The 13,913-nt window shown below is 39.0% G+C and overlaps 1 protein-coding gene across 1 annotated transcript in view; it reads right to left on the reverse strand.

The window, feature by feature from the left end:
- COL3A1 (collagen type III alpha 1 chain) overlaps positions 1-10,240 on the reverse strand; it is a 51,112-nt gene extending 40,872 nt beyond the window's left edge. Inside the window, exon 1 of the mRNA XM_082057196.1 lies at positions 10,028-10,240. Within this exon, the coding sequence (XP_081913322.1) occupies positions 10,028-10,106 (79 nt within the window). The 5' untranslated portion in view covers positions 10,107-10,240. The remainder of the gene's footprint in view (positions 1-10,027) is intronic.
- Between the last annotated feature and the right edge of the window lie 3,673 nt (positions 10,241-13,913).

Here is a 13,913-nt window from a genome sequence, read left to right on the forward strand (position 1 = left end):
TGTCCTTACATTACGATATTTGTTTGGCTCGTTACCTTTTGTGCCATTTGGTGTCACTCTAAAAATAAGCAGCAGGCTGCAATCACTTTATTTGTGGGTATTTAGTGCAGTGCTGGCATAAATTCTCACTACAGTAATCTGATTTTTATGTGCTCCTTGTCTGTAAAGTGAATGATGCCAAATGGCACAGAGACTTGTTTCTAAGTCTTAAACCAAACAGAAACTGACAGAAATTCAAGGTCTGATGTAATTACTGATAATTTTATAGATTTATTAGTTTCTTCAAACATAAATCCTGCCCACTCCTTGGGGAGTCGATGAAGACTTCTACAGTCAGAGTTCAACTGCCAAGGTAATCTTAATTTTGAACACATGAACACTTCAAATTTAATCCCATACGAAGCTGGCCATACATATTTCTAAAGAAAGCACAACATTTTGTCGGAGCTTTAAAAAAAAAAATCACTTCCAAGCTATATCTTAAAGACATATAATTCTGTGTTTCTGATTTTAGCTAGGACACAAATAGTTTATAACACTGGAGGAGGCTTTGCAGCATTTCTTGCAATAGGTCTGTCCTGGCAAGAATAAAGAAAAACTGGAAAAGTCATTGTGTACAAGCAGGTTTCCCAAACTGTACAATCAGTCTGACAGATCCAAAGAATCATGAAAGTGAGATTCAGCTTCTGAGCTACTAAGTGGAAACTATTGGAAACATAATTGTTACATCTTGCTTTACACATAGCGCCTCATGTAAAAGGCTGAACTGAAACTACTTAATTCAGGGTAGTTTACACTTCTCTCAATACAAAGCACAAAGGCTGTGGGGATAAAAAAATGTATGATTTGTTTTTCACTGCCTAACTTAGTCATTAAAATGATTTTTATCAGGTGATTAACATTTCAAGTGGGACATGATCTTCTCTTTCCCCTTAGCTCAGTGAGAGGCTAACAATTTTATGCAATGTTGTTTCTGTGTTTTCCCCTGGAAGAAATCAGCTTGATTCAATGCTTCTCTCCCGAGACTGAAACAGATGGGAAATGTTACAATGCAGTATGGTACATATGGTAATATCATTTATGTTTTCAGATACGCTGGACAAAGTCAGCCCCAATATAAACCCATGGCCATAGTGAATTTACACCAGAGATGAGTAAAGCAGCAGGGGGTCAAATTCTACACTAACACAATTCCCTGCACAATTTTATTGATTTCCCTGTAATTTCAAATGTTGAAAGTAAATGAAGGTTTTGGTTCTTGTATTTCATATTCCAGTGATGGATTAAAGAACTCTGGCATATTGTCTAAAGAAAAGAATCATATCTTTGGCTGCCAATAAATTAAAGGTATTTGTAATTCAGAAGGTCAGGAGGGAGATTCTGAATGCATAGAACATCATTAACTCAGCTTCATCTGCAAAACAGTTTGTATTCATTCACTCCACATTCCAGTTTGAACTAATTCACCCCACATCCATTTTGGACAGCATGTTGGATACAGACAGCAGTATTTGAAATTCTTCTTAATCTGCCTCATATTGGATGTTAAATAGCTATTTGTACACTGGATACAACATTCTTATTGTCAACTTTCTAAGGCTACGAAAGTGAATACTGTGAGGGTTTTCTCAGGGTACCACAGACCATTTTGGGGCCACTTTTAATTATCAAGTTTGCCTGTTTTTCAAGTGTGAAGACCTAAGCATCTTCCTAACTAGCTCCCTTGTCAGGGAAAAGCCACACTTCTCATGCAGTGAAGGGCTTGCGTGCACAGAGCTGGGTTTTTTATTAATATCAGAGGTCAGGAGCATTGCTACTGCAGCGGCTGCCTGAAGCCTGGCACACACGCAGCTCCCCTGCTCTGTGCAGCAACAGCTGCTGGCACAGGCTGACAATAAGCAGCTCTGCATCGCAGAGGAGGGCTCGAACATCTCCAGCAGACACGCCAGATCCACCAGAGCTTATCTGCTGCAGTCCTTAAAAGGCAGGAGTGGAAGAGCCTAAGCCAGGGAAAACCTGATAAATGAAGATTTTTTTGATTCTTCACTGAAAGAAGTTTACAATGCTGTTTCTCTCTTCAGCTACTTTAACAGAAGAACAATCATTTGGACTTGAACGCCTCTCTTCTTTACCCCCCCTTTTTTTTTTTTTTTTTTTTTTCCTTCACATTTATGCTTTTCTGTTTAGACAAAATAAAAATGGATCTACAAAGAGGACCACCCTGCCAACGACTAAGCCACCAACAGGCTTAGAATATTGTGCAACGAATCTTCAAAATGTCTGAGCAGATTTCAATTACTCTTTTCAAAGATCTGCAATTCCCACTACACAGCCTATTGTTTGCTTTCACTAGGACATTCTTCTCTTAAACAGCTGGCAGAGAATGACTACTGCTGTGCAGGGAAACAAGCAAACACCATACAGTTGATTTAAAGCCAAACACAGAAAATATATAATTTTGTTTTAAAGAACCTCTCATGAACATAGAAGTGTTTTCCAAGATCATATGAATACTATTTTCACTGCTTATAGCTGAAGGAACACATGGCGGGGTGTAGTTCATCCTCCTTTGATGCTCAGTGTGGCTATTACACTGAACATCAAAGGAACAATGACTGACGCTTCCCATATTTGCCATTAGCTGTGTTTGGGTGAGAAATTGTTTCTTTTGTGTTTACTTGAAAAAGGAGCTGCAGTTTTGCACTTACTTCTTTTCCTAAAAGGAGATGGAAAGAAGAAAAAGAGAAAGAAGAAAAAGCAGCAGCACAAAGGAAAAGAACAGAGGTAAAGAGATGTTTGCATCAGACAGTCTGCTAACGCACCAACTGGTCACTGGGCGTGAACTGTGGGGAATGTCAGTGGGAACTAATCATGTCCAGAAGTTTTCCAAGAACTACCAATGCTGAATTGGTGTGGGAAGTAGTTTTCAGGTGCAGACCTGGATTCTTCACAAATTCTTTCATATCTACTACTGCAAACGTGCACAGGGTGTTTGTTCCTGCAATTCTGCTGCCCTCTGCCGTGGTGGGGCTGGGAACAGAGCAGCACCCGAAACCACCACAGCAGCCCACACAAGATTTGCACATGGAAGGAAATGTTTTGCTGCCTGGGAGGAGGGCAGAGGTGCCTGTGCCACACTCCGGGGTGGGATGCACAGTGACAGAAAGAGAAAACCAGCAGCAGAAAGGGACGAATCTCCTGTGGCTGCGGAGAGCTTTGTGTAATGCTGATGGCCATTCTGGTACAAACTTGGCTAAAGTCTTAAATCTACAAGTCACATCCCCCATTTCCTGAGTGGCATTTGTCTCTCCCCTTAACTGTAAGAGAAGGCCTAGGCTTTTAAAATAACAAAACACATTCAGCCTTAAAATATATATCTTTCCATTATCATCACATTCTTCCTGTTTAATGTCCTGTGCATGCTTTCTCCTCCCTGGCAGATGTTTCTTCATGGAGTACTTGTGTGAATCAAAGCAAGGCAAAAATGTGCACACATTGTTAGAAGAGGTACCGTTTTCATTCTCACTCTGATAGTTCATGTTTAAATGAAGGGTTTGACGTAAATGAAGGAAAATGGAAGTAGTCTCTTAGCTAATCTGAAAGGAATCTCTCCTGCTGTACTTTCACTAAACAAAGCCAGAAGTCCCAGAGCTGAAGTTTATCCAAACTAAAGCCAACAAACGCTTGTTGTTGGAGGGGGTTATATCATGTTTTCCATTGTCATTTTGACATGAAACAGGCAGAGTCTTCAACTTTGCAAACTTGGAGACAAGAAGATTGGCTCTGAAGTGAAAATAAATGAATATAAGCAGTGGTTGGAAGTAGGTTAAGTTTTCTCAGAGCAAAATGGAGAGAGCCTTTCCTATGAAATACAAGACAAAAAATACAATGACAGCTTGAAAATATAAATGCAAAATACAATTTACTATGCCTCTCTGTGAAGGATGTATTGGTCTACAGTAATTGATGGAACTCATTCCTCCTTGCACCCTTCTGACATTTAAGCACACCTCTCTATCTCTGTCATACTTAAAGAAGAAACTGACTCCTGGTAGATGTAATTTTTTACTGCCAGTAGAGATTATCAGTTCATCAGTCACAGCCAAGAGCAGTGTAAGGGTTAATCTTTGAAACTGTTACAAAGTCTCAAAGCAATATGAGAAATATTAATGGCATGATCCCTCCACATAAATCTTATTTCCCTGAAACACAAAGCGTCTGACTGTGCTGAATGGAGAAAGATCAGGAAATTTTGTGGGAATTTCTTATAGTTTCTGCCAGTTTCAAACCATCTCTTGTCAGGGAAGCCATGGAGAGGACAGAAGTAAAGTTTTATAAACCCAGTGCCTCTAAAGATTCAATGGAAGGAAGAAAACCCATAGAGAAGTAGCTGCCCTGCAGCAGTAACAAAGCCAGAGGACCAGCTCCCACACCTGGCAGCAACATGGCCATGGGAAGCCAACTGCAGTGAGTCACCAGGCAGCATCTCTGAAACAGAGATAACATCACCCTGAGCAGCACAGCCCCAAACAGCCTCCTCTCCAGGAAGGATCCACTGGATCCCCTCAGCTGGAGATGGGCAGCATGCTGAGGGTCAGGGGATCCAGCGTCTTTCTGCACCCATTCACACTCCCCTCAACAGCCTGACCTGAAGGTACAGAAGCAAAATAACAATTCTTGCATCACTCCTAGTCAAGGAATCACATCTGTGTCGAGTTCTACTTCTGTACATGGTATATTCTTATAGGCTAGTGAAGTATTACAGCAGGTAAAATGATGACACTAACATTTTTGTTCCATTTTGGGTGGAAGGTTATTTATCATCTGCCACAAAAAAAAAAAAAAAAAAAAAAAAAAAAAAAAAAAATCAGAACATCTCAAAACTGCAGACATACAGATGGTATGTACTGAACTCTAAATCACATAAAAGTTGTGCAATTTACAATTTACCACAAGGACAACTGGCTATCAGTTCTCATGTTGAATCAGAAAAGATTTTATTACACCCTTTTCAAGTTTCAGTTTTATTTTTCTGGGTGTTGCCAATAACAAATTGAATTTTGCTCCATCACATCAAATTTCTGCAATGATGTGGGAATCGAATCCAGTTACTTCAAGACCGAAACCCCCCCCTATGTTAACAACAGCTTTACCATTGCCAACAGTTTTCCTTTTCTTAGCTGAGAACTTTTGCCTAATTTCTTAAACAAGTGTGACTAAAGGACAGCATAATCTGCAACATTGAAAGACATGATTGTTGCACTAATTTCCACTTCTGTGGGTTTTGATGAATTATAACTTCAAACCAACAAATTAAAACTTGCAACTGTAAGAGAAGCTGTGACTTGTGCTCTTCTCCAGATCACTAACCTACCATACAAACATCAGGATCAATATAGTTTTCACAGTGCCCGCTAGCCTGGGAAAATACGCTTTGTTATTGTTTCCCCCTACTGGTAAGATGAACCTTTCAACTCTGAAGAAATTGCTTTTAATCCAAAGTGCTAAACAACAGTCTGCATCATTTCCGTTACTGGCCTAGAGCATACTTTCTCAATTATGATGCCAGGTATTTCCCATTTGCTGCACATTTCTCATTAAAGCAAGGTTCGAACAACATCAGCACACAGCTGGGACAATGACTAACTGATCCATGTCAGTCTAGTTTATCAGCCAGCCTGTGAAACAAAAAGGTGACAGCAATTCACTCCTTCCTTTCTCTTGAATAGCATTAATTAAGACTAACACCCAGCTGTTGTGTAAGGCTGGCATCCACTCACATTTTGCAATTGTCACCTGGCTGCCTATGCGAAACCTCAGAACTCTGGCAGAAGCTGGAGAAGGAAACAGGATCTGCTTGTAATCTGCAGCACTGAGAAGGGAGCAAATGTAAGGACTCCGAGGCACCAACAGTAATATTTGTGAGAGAGACAACGCCCTTCTACCTCTTCCTCCTATGATAAAGCAATGAATGTTTCTAATTCCATCCCCACTTTTAAAAGAAATCAGTCTATGTAGATTGGGTCTCAAATGAAAAGACAAATCTGGAAAATAATGGAAGGGATATATTATGGTCTCATTGTCCTAAGGCTAATGTCTTCCAGGGATGTATGATCTAAAATGTGTTTATGAAATTTGTCATACTTCCAAGAACATATATATGTAATGTTTAGAGGGGGTGGATTCCCCAGGCTTTCATTTAACATGATTTTTCCAGACCAGAAAGAAATGTTTCCATTTTCCTAAGCATAACCTTGCTTGCTGTGTGCTTGGTAAAAAAGTTAGGAAAAATGGAAGAGCCATAGACCCCTGATCTTTCATATCTTCACATAGTCTAGGTTACTTATGAGAGCATAATTAGCTGTTGGCACACAGACATGTATCATCTGGTTTTACCTTCAAAACTCTGCAGAAGGACTTTTCCATGTTACCAAAACCTTTGAGGAAAGGTATTTCTGACTCTCATTAGCATTACCCTTAAACTAGCTAATTTATCAACAAAATATGCATATATGCAATGTTGCACATACGTAAAAGCTAAAAATGTCAGTTTAACTGTCTCACAAATATAGTGCATCTGTGCAGTACCCATCCACTTCATTACCTGTTTAATCCTTTCAAATTAATAAAAGAAGAAAGCAAAATGGCTAAACAAAGCTGTTCACAAGTTTTCCTAAAATGTCATCCTTCTCTTCTGGGACATCAGAAGTAGGTGCTCAGCATAAAGAGTTCTTTGCATACTGCCTTCTGAAACCTACGTGTAATGGTTCTATTTCATTTTAAAACTGTAATTTGCAACTTGAAGTAATACAAAAGATCAATAAATCTTCTCAGAAATATTTTAGCATTCAGTCATTACCTCAGAATGTGCTTCCTGACCAAACATCCAAGATAATACTTACATTACAAAGGAAACACTAAACTACATTACAGCAAAAAAATATTTGGAATATTAATGAAGGGTTTCTGGCTCTGCTCTCACACAGCTCCGAGAGCAGTAGGGTTTTCAGGATGACCTCAGTCAAGTTCTCAAAGGACTATGGGGTGCACTTCTGAGATGTGTCACACTCCAGGTGACTGAGACATCCCTTACCCATCTCAGATGCGGCTGAGACAGGCCCAAATCCCCCTGAGCTCCCATTTGGCACGGACGTGAGCGGGGCTGTGCACGTGCTTCCTTTGTAGTCAGTGGAAACTGCCAAATACCTCCAGTCTGTCTAGCTAAAATTTATGCTGTCTTCTGGAAGCAGCTGCCTAGATCAGCTCCACAAACTCAAGATAAATGGTATGAATGCAGACTGTAAGGCTAATAAATGCTTGCACAAATTGTGCTGGCTGGGTAGGGAATGGATTTCTTTCCTAAAGGACCATTCAAAGTTCTTACACTTTCTGGAGTTTAATATGCAGGATGTAAAGGTACCTTCGAATGGTGGAACTGAACAGACATTGCTGGAATCTGAATAATCTCTCGTCTCTGAAGAACCAGTTTCATGTCATGTCATGTCAGTCACCAGGAGGCATTTTATCTTGAACATGGTAAAGGGTTGCAAACAACTTACACTGACTTGACACACATCAGAAAACCTGGATTGTGTCAAGGTGATTTCATTTGCAGGCTAAAAGCACCCTAGTGGACATAACAGCTTTTGTTCATGGCTTGTTCCAGGATATCCAGCTCCAAGCTTTTGAAGAGCGATTCAGCCCGAGGCTGTACTCAAATCTCCATTCCTAGCTATTACAGCAAGACAAAGAAATATAGCCCAGAGATACATCTGACTATCCTAAATTTCATGTATATCAAGCAGTTTCCTTAATATCTTGCCAAGTCTTGCCTCCTGGCAGGCTTTCCCAAGGAAAATTTTATATTGACTTACATTTGATACTAACCATATAAACATTTTTCTTGACAAGAGAGAGCATTTTAGCATGTCTGGAAATTTTCTTTTGAACTGTGGAAATTTTGGCTTCACAATCCATCACTGCCCTGCACATGAATTACTGATGCTAATAATCAACTCCTTCAATTATTATTCGCTGTGAGAAAATCATATTCAAATGTGTGGAAAGGAACATTCCAAAGAGAGAAGAGACTTCGCTATTTTAAGGGATAATTAGGTGTTTTATCAGTCTCTCTGTGTAACCTCATCCCTGTAAGTAGTATGGAAGTTAGCCCAGTAAGGAAATGTTACTACACCATGAAACAGGAATGTGGCAGAAAAATGAGAATACTCCCTCACACTTCATTTACATATCGTTCTTCTACCCAAAATTTACCATTTCTTGAGTTACATACATATATTGCACCTCAGAAATGTCCAGGGATATGACCAGAGTGAAGGAAAGGGACCTCATGCTCAGGGAGGATTTCTTTATTGGGAGAAATAAAACTGATGTTCCTTCTTTTTCTATTGGATAGTCCTTTAGCCCTTATCCCTGTAAAGATATATATGCATCTGTAAAGATCTACGTAATGCACATTAAATATATGCAATACATATATTATTTGCTGCTGTAAGCAGAGGAAAAGTCACAGCATGTGTTTGCTCAAATTTAATAAACTTTTCTTCTCTCAGGATTACTGAAGAAATAGTTTATATACTGGAAAAGCAGAAACAGAAAAGCATCAGTTCACAGTATATTATGTTTGTTCTCTGCAGAACAGCTTTACATGCATGGGGATTTTTTTAAAGACCCTTCCCAAGGCTAAGCCTGTGTCTGTGCATGGTGAGGGAGGCTGGTATTTGGGTACGGTGCTGTTGCAGATGCTGTTACCTGCCTTGCGCATGGACACAGCCCCTGAGCTCCAACTGCCCCGCTGCCAAGAGCCTGCTGGTGGACTCACAGCCTCTGCCTCGGCGGCGGTGCCTTTCCAGGTATGCTGAGGCAGACAGGTTTGCCATGAAATGGCTCAAGTAATCTTTTTCATGATTTCTGTCATACAGACTGGGGGAGGGTGTGGTTTGAAAGGAATTTGGCTTTCCTTTACTACACTAAAGTGTATTTGGCTCCTGCTTATCAAGTTATTTGTAAAGTTATTCATTGCCATGCTGTGGGAATAAATACATTGCGGATCTTTTATATTTACAAGAATGAAAAATGTTTTATCTTAAGGAAGGTCTGGTTTACAATGTCTGGCAAGCAGGAACAGAGCACATCCAAAAAAGGTCAGCTGTACTTGTGGAATGTCATCTGTTTAACTTAAATACTCATACCACACTTATCTTCACTCTGAGTTGAATTATTATACACAAAGTAATTTTTTCCCCCTCTAAGTTCCATGTTCACTTAGTTTTTGGTGTTCTCACTCTCTGTAAACATGCACACACACACTTGCATGGAGTCCCGGATACCATCAGCTGCTAATCAGGCTCAAGAGAGACTGAAACAGTCTGCAGATGCACAATTCAAATTTTCAGATGAGGGAATTAATTTACCCTCCTGCTTTATGTCAACGTAAAAATCCTGTAAGCTAACGTATTTTCTTATATCAGTCTTAAAAACCGTTAGTTAGTTCTAACTGTTGGTGAGAATTTTAAGTCTGTTCACCGCATGCAAATTGTTTAAACAACCCCCCACGCTGCCAGTGGAAAACACACAAGTACAAAGGAGAACTCCAAATAAAAAAACCTGGAAGCAAAGACTTACTGCTTGTGGCAAGTAACTTGTAGGCAGCACGGAGCTAAAAGTTAAAATGTTGTTCCAAGAGTTAAAAGAAATAGTTTAAAAACTCTCTGGTGTCTGTCACAGGAAAACAAGTAAGAACAAGAACAAATGCAGCTAGGGCAGGCAGCACTGTACAGTTCTTTTAACCACAGAAGAAAATAAAGTAAAGAGAAACCTTTGGGATGGTAATGCAAACTCCTACAGCTTTCAGCTTCAGCATTAAATGTCTGACTCTGCTGAATTAGTGAAGGAAAAGTGTTCTGGTGAGATTTGTGAATACATATTTCTTAAAAGCTATTAAAATAATTGGTGAAAATAAAAATAAAATACAAACATTAAGTAATAAGAAGCTTGAATTACTCACCGTCTTGTTGTGCCAAAATAACTGAGGGTTGAAACACCGCAAGAATGAGCAAAGTTACTTTTTGCACAAAGCTCATCATGTCTAAATATTAGACATGAGACTCTCTGTGCAAAAATAAAAATGGGGGGGGAAGAAAAATCTATTCAAAATAGCAACATCGGTTGTTCCCTGCCCTTCCAGCACCGGGCCATGTACAGAACTCAGCCACAAGCATTCCCCAGCTTTGGCCTTAAATAGGAAAAAAATTGGCTTACTTTACTTTTCCACCCCCTTTACTGAAACATGAGAAGAAGACCCATCCCCTAACAGTAAATGAATGATTAATATTTCACTTGGCTTTACGGAAGAATAAAGTCAACTAAACAAAATACACAGCACATCTGGAACTTTTGTGTGCATACGAAATGCACACTGAGACGGTACATGACTAGTTAGTGTGTTCTGCATGTGAGATATATGCATGTGAAAAAGGAAGTCCTGTGGTAAACCCTCTGTGGCAAAGTATTTTTTCATGTTAATTAGGAGTCAATGGGTACAGCCCAAGGAGGATTTTTAATTCTTAGGCCTCCTTAATGAAGATAAAAGGTAAATACCTGATGTGGCTGCACAAACTGAAAGAACCCCAGAAGTGGAGGAGCAAACCTGGGAATTTCTGCTGATGAGCAACCAGAGTTAATGAGAGGAAGGTCTGACAATTACAACACTTCTGTTCCAGTGCTTTTCTCACCATCTCTGCTTTGCACCATGATTTTGCACAACCTGGGAATAAACCTTACATTAGAAAAAAAAAAAAAAAAAAAAGAAGAAAACAAGATTCCAAATCAGAAGCACTGATCTCTCAAAGTAAAACTTTTCAAATAATTCAGTTTGATGCTGTCATTATGACATTTGAAAGGAATGCAGAACAAGTACCACCTTTTCTTTACTCTGTGCTCCTCAAGCAAGAAGGTGAACAACAACAGTAACAAAGAAATCTTGAGGCTACTAATCCCTTTTAAACCTAGTTCTTTACCCCATGCAAAACTTTACTGAGATTAGGACCAGAACACACAAACTTACTTTTCCAAGTAAAATGTCTTAAGCAGGTTTTGTTATGAATGTAGTTTTGCTGGGAATGTAGCTTTAAGTGTAAGCTTGGGAGACTCCAAAGTGAATGCAGAAAGCTGCCACAGTGTGCATCTCTGCTAAAACAATGAACAAACTAATTGCTGGTCTCATTCACTTAATTTGATCCAGGTCATTAACTGCAGGAGTGCTCATTCATTTATTCTTAAGTGTTGCTGAGATTACAGTGACCCAGGGAACCATCCCTCCTATCAATAATTCATTAATGTCACCCCAAAAAAGGGACCCATATCTCTGTATGCATAACAAATGAGAGCAATTTGAGGATACCTTTTAATCTAATAGGTATTTGGTCTCATTTCTAAACCTATTTATCTGAAATACATTTGCACTTAAACTGGTAAATCCTCTTCTGCTGGGGTCACATGAGGTGGAAGAGGCTGAAGCAAGTATGAAGAGATCTTAAATAATTTGATGCCATTTTCAACATATGCAGAGGATCTCTTCTGTGACTTTTACACTCATAAGGTATCAATGGCTTGATGCATTTCAAAGGAATTGTACACTGCTTTTTTGCGTTCATTAAATACCCCCTGCCCAGTATCCCACATCACCTGTTTTGGGATGGTGGAATTATTTCAGGCACCTTTGGGTTTTCATACCCAGTATTACATTACTTAACAGGTTATGTTACTTGTTTTATAAACTTCAAGTAGCTACAATCAACAAACAGATAACCACCTCCTGTTGAGCTATCCTAGAATGTAAGACAGAATGCTTCCAATTGTTATGCATGGGTCTATAAGGTTTTCTTCTCTTTTGGAGTTATATACAGGACATAAATTAGAACCACAGCATCTAATAATACCTGGACTGATTTGCTTGGCTTTCTTCAACAAAAATGCACAAACAGACCAAACACTGGACCCAAAGCATTCTCAGCTATGGAATGACAATTAAAGTTAACTATTTATCAATATCACATGCAGATCAGTTTTTTATTAGCATTCTGTTTTCTTTATTAACGCCTTTGTGTTCACCACATAACTGTTTAGTTTACATGAAACTTAATGAATGTTACATCGTAAGTGTTCACATTTAAATGGTCAAAGTAAGAGAAATTTGATCACGGTCTTTGACTTAAAGCCACTTTCACATTGAATTCTACATTTTTTTCAGACCATTTAACCGCAATAAACATTTCTCTATATTTCTGAAGTTTAAACTTTCAAAAAAAGCAATAACCTTGCTGACTCCCTTATTTTCACTAACACTTTCATTCCATTTTCACACAACATCACTTGATTGTTTGAGTAAAACTTAAATTCCAAGAACAGCTCCGGATTGGTTACCTTTGTTTATAAACTAGTTTCTTACACTTACTATTTCCCATAGGCACTGCAATATCAATCCATGTGCTTGATTTTGTACAGAAATGAATCCTGAAGTTTCTGCATGGAAGCACAACCAATATCACTTAATGATTACATTCCACAAAAACCTACAGAACTTGTCTTCCTTTGGTTCTGCAGTATGTTTGCAGTGGTTCAGCAAATACCAAATGAAAATGCTCAGCTACACATCCTCTGCACAGAAACAGCCCCCCTAAAAATCCAGCTGTCTGGATTCTGGAGTTTTGCAGTGTGTTTTGGAGAATTTAGTAAGCAGCTCTTGGTTAACACACACCTTCCCAGGGTTGTAGTGTCTTGGCATCTGAACGAAACTGGAAAAAGTTACTCATAACAGAATTGGACCATTCTTGTGTGGGAGAACATGCAATAATCACTTCTGGAAGTTATTGGACGTATTCACGATTTTCTGCAGATACTATCACATATGTGTAGACAAAAACTACTGACCTACCTCTATGTCAGATGACTGGAGTTTGCACGCTGCTCCTGCAATTTGGGATTCCTTGAGTATGTTTGAGCCTTGTGGTTAGTGATGTTCTTCTCAGAAAGACAAATGAGAGACACACTCTTACACATTTACAGGTGACCTCAGGTCCACCACACCTCCCCAGAAGGTCAGTCCTTAAGCAAATGATCTAAGTGTTACTTTCAGAGTTCCCAAAGTTCTGGCCTCTAGAACAGGCTGGCAGCCATCCCTTGTTTCCAAAAGGGCTTAATCTGAACTGAGAATCTTCAGTTTTTGTCACTGTAATTACCCCTGTGTCAGGAATAAGATATTTATTTTGTGTTCTGTGTGGATTTTAATGACAGTAAAGAATCTTGGAATTTAAAATGGAGTGTAGAATTTCACAGAAAATACTGCAAACAGTGCAAATAGTGATCAAAGGCACAGGGGTGGAATGAAAAAAAAATAGGCTGCATTTAGGCAAGTGTAAAGCAACTTCCAACTTCTTTTTCCCCAAATTGTACTTAGTGAACCAACACACACTGTTAAGATGCATCTATGACATTGTTTTCTCTTAAAGCCCACTTTTTAAAAACATTTGACCTACCAGAAAAGCTGAATCTAGAGCCACTAAAGAAACCCCACACACTTCTTCAACCATTCCTGTTTATGAGCTATAAGGAATGAAAATTATGACTGACATCTTAACAGACAATTACAGGAATTAAGGTGGCAAAGTCAATGAAATTGTTTCATTCTTCTCTCATCTTTCCATTTTCACTGAAATTATTTTCTAAGGCATTGGGACATCAGCTTTTGAGATGCAGCCTCTTGTTCACATGTGCTCCATTTTCAGCTTCACCTGGCTTCAATGGTTTTCACAAACAAAATTCTCTCTTTTTTTTTTTTTTTTTTGTTTGTAGAAGTCCTGTACAGATTAAATAAAATTCTTCGTCTGAGTCAT

Source organism: Streptopelia decaocto (assembly GCF_964273445.1).
Source record: "Streptopelia decaocto genome assembly, chromosome: 6".
Taxonomy (NCBI): domain Eukaryota; kingdom Metazoa; phylum Chordata; class Aves; order Columbiformes; family Columbidae; genus Streptopelia; species Streptopelia decaocto.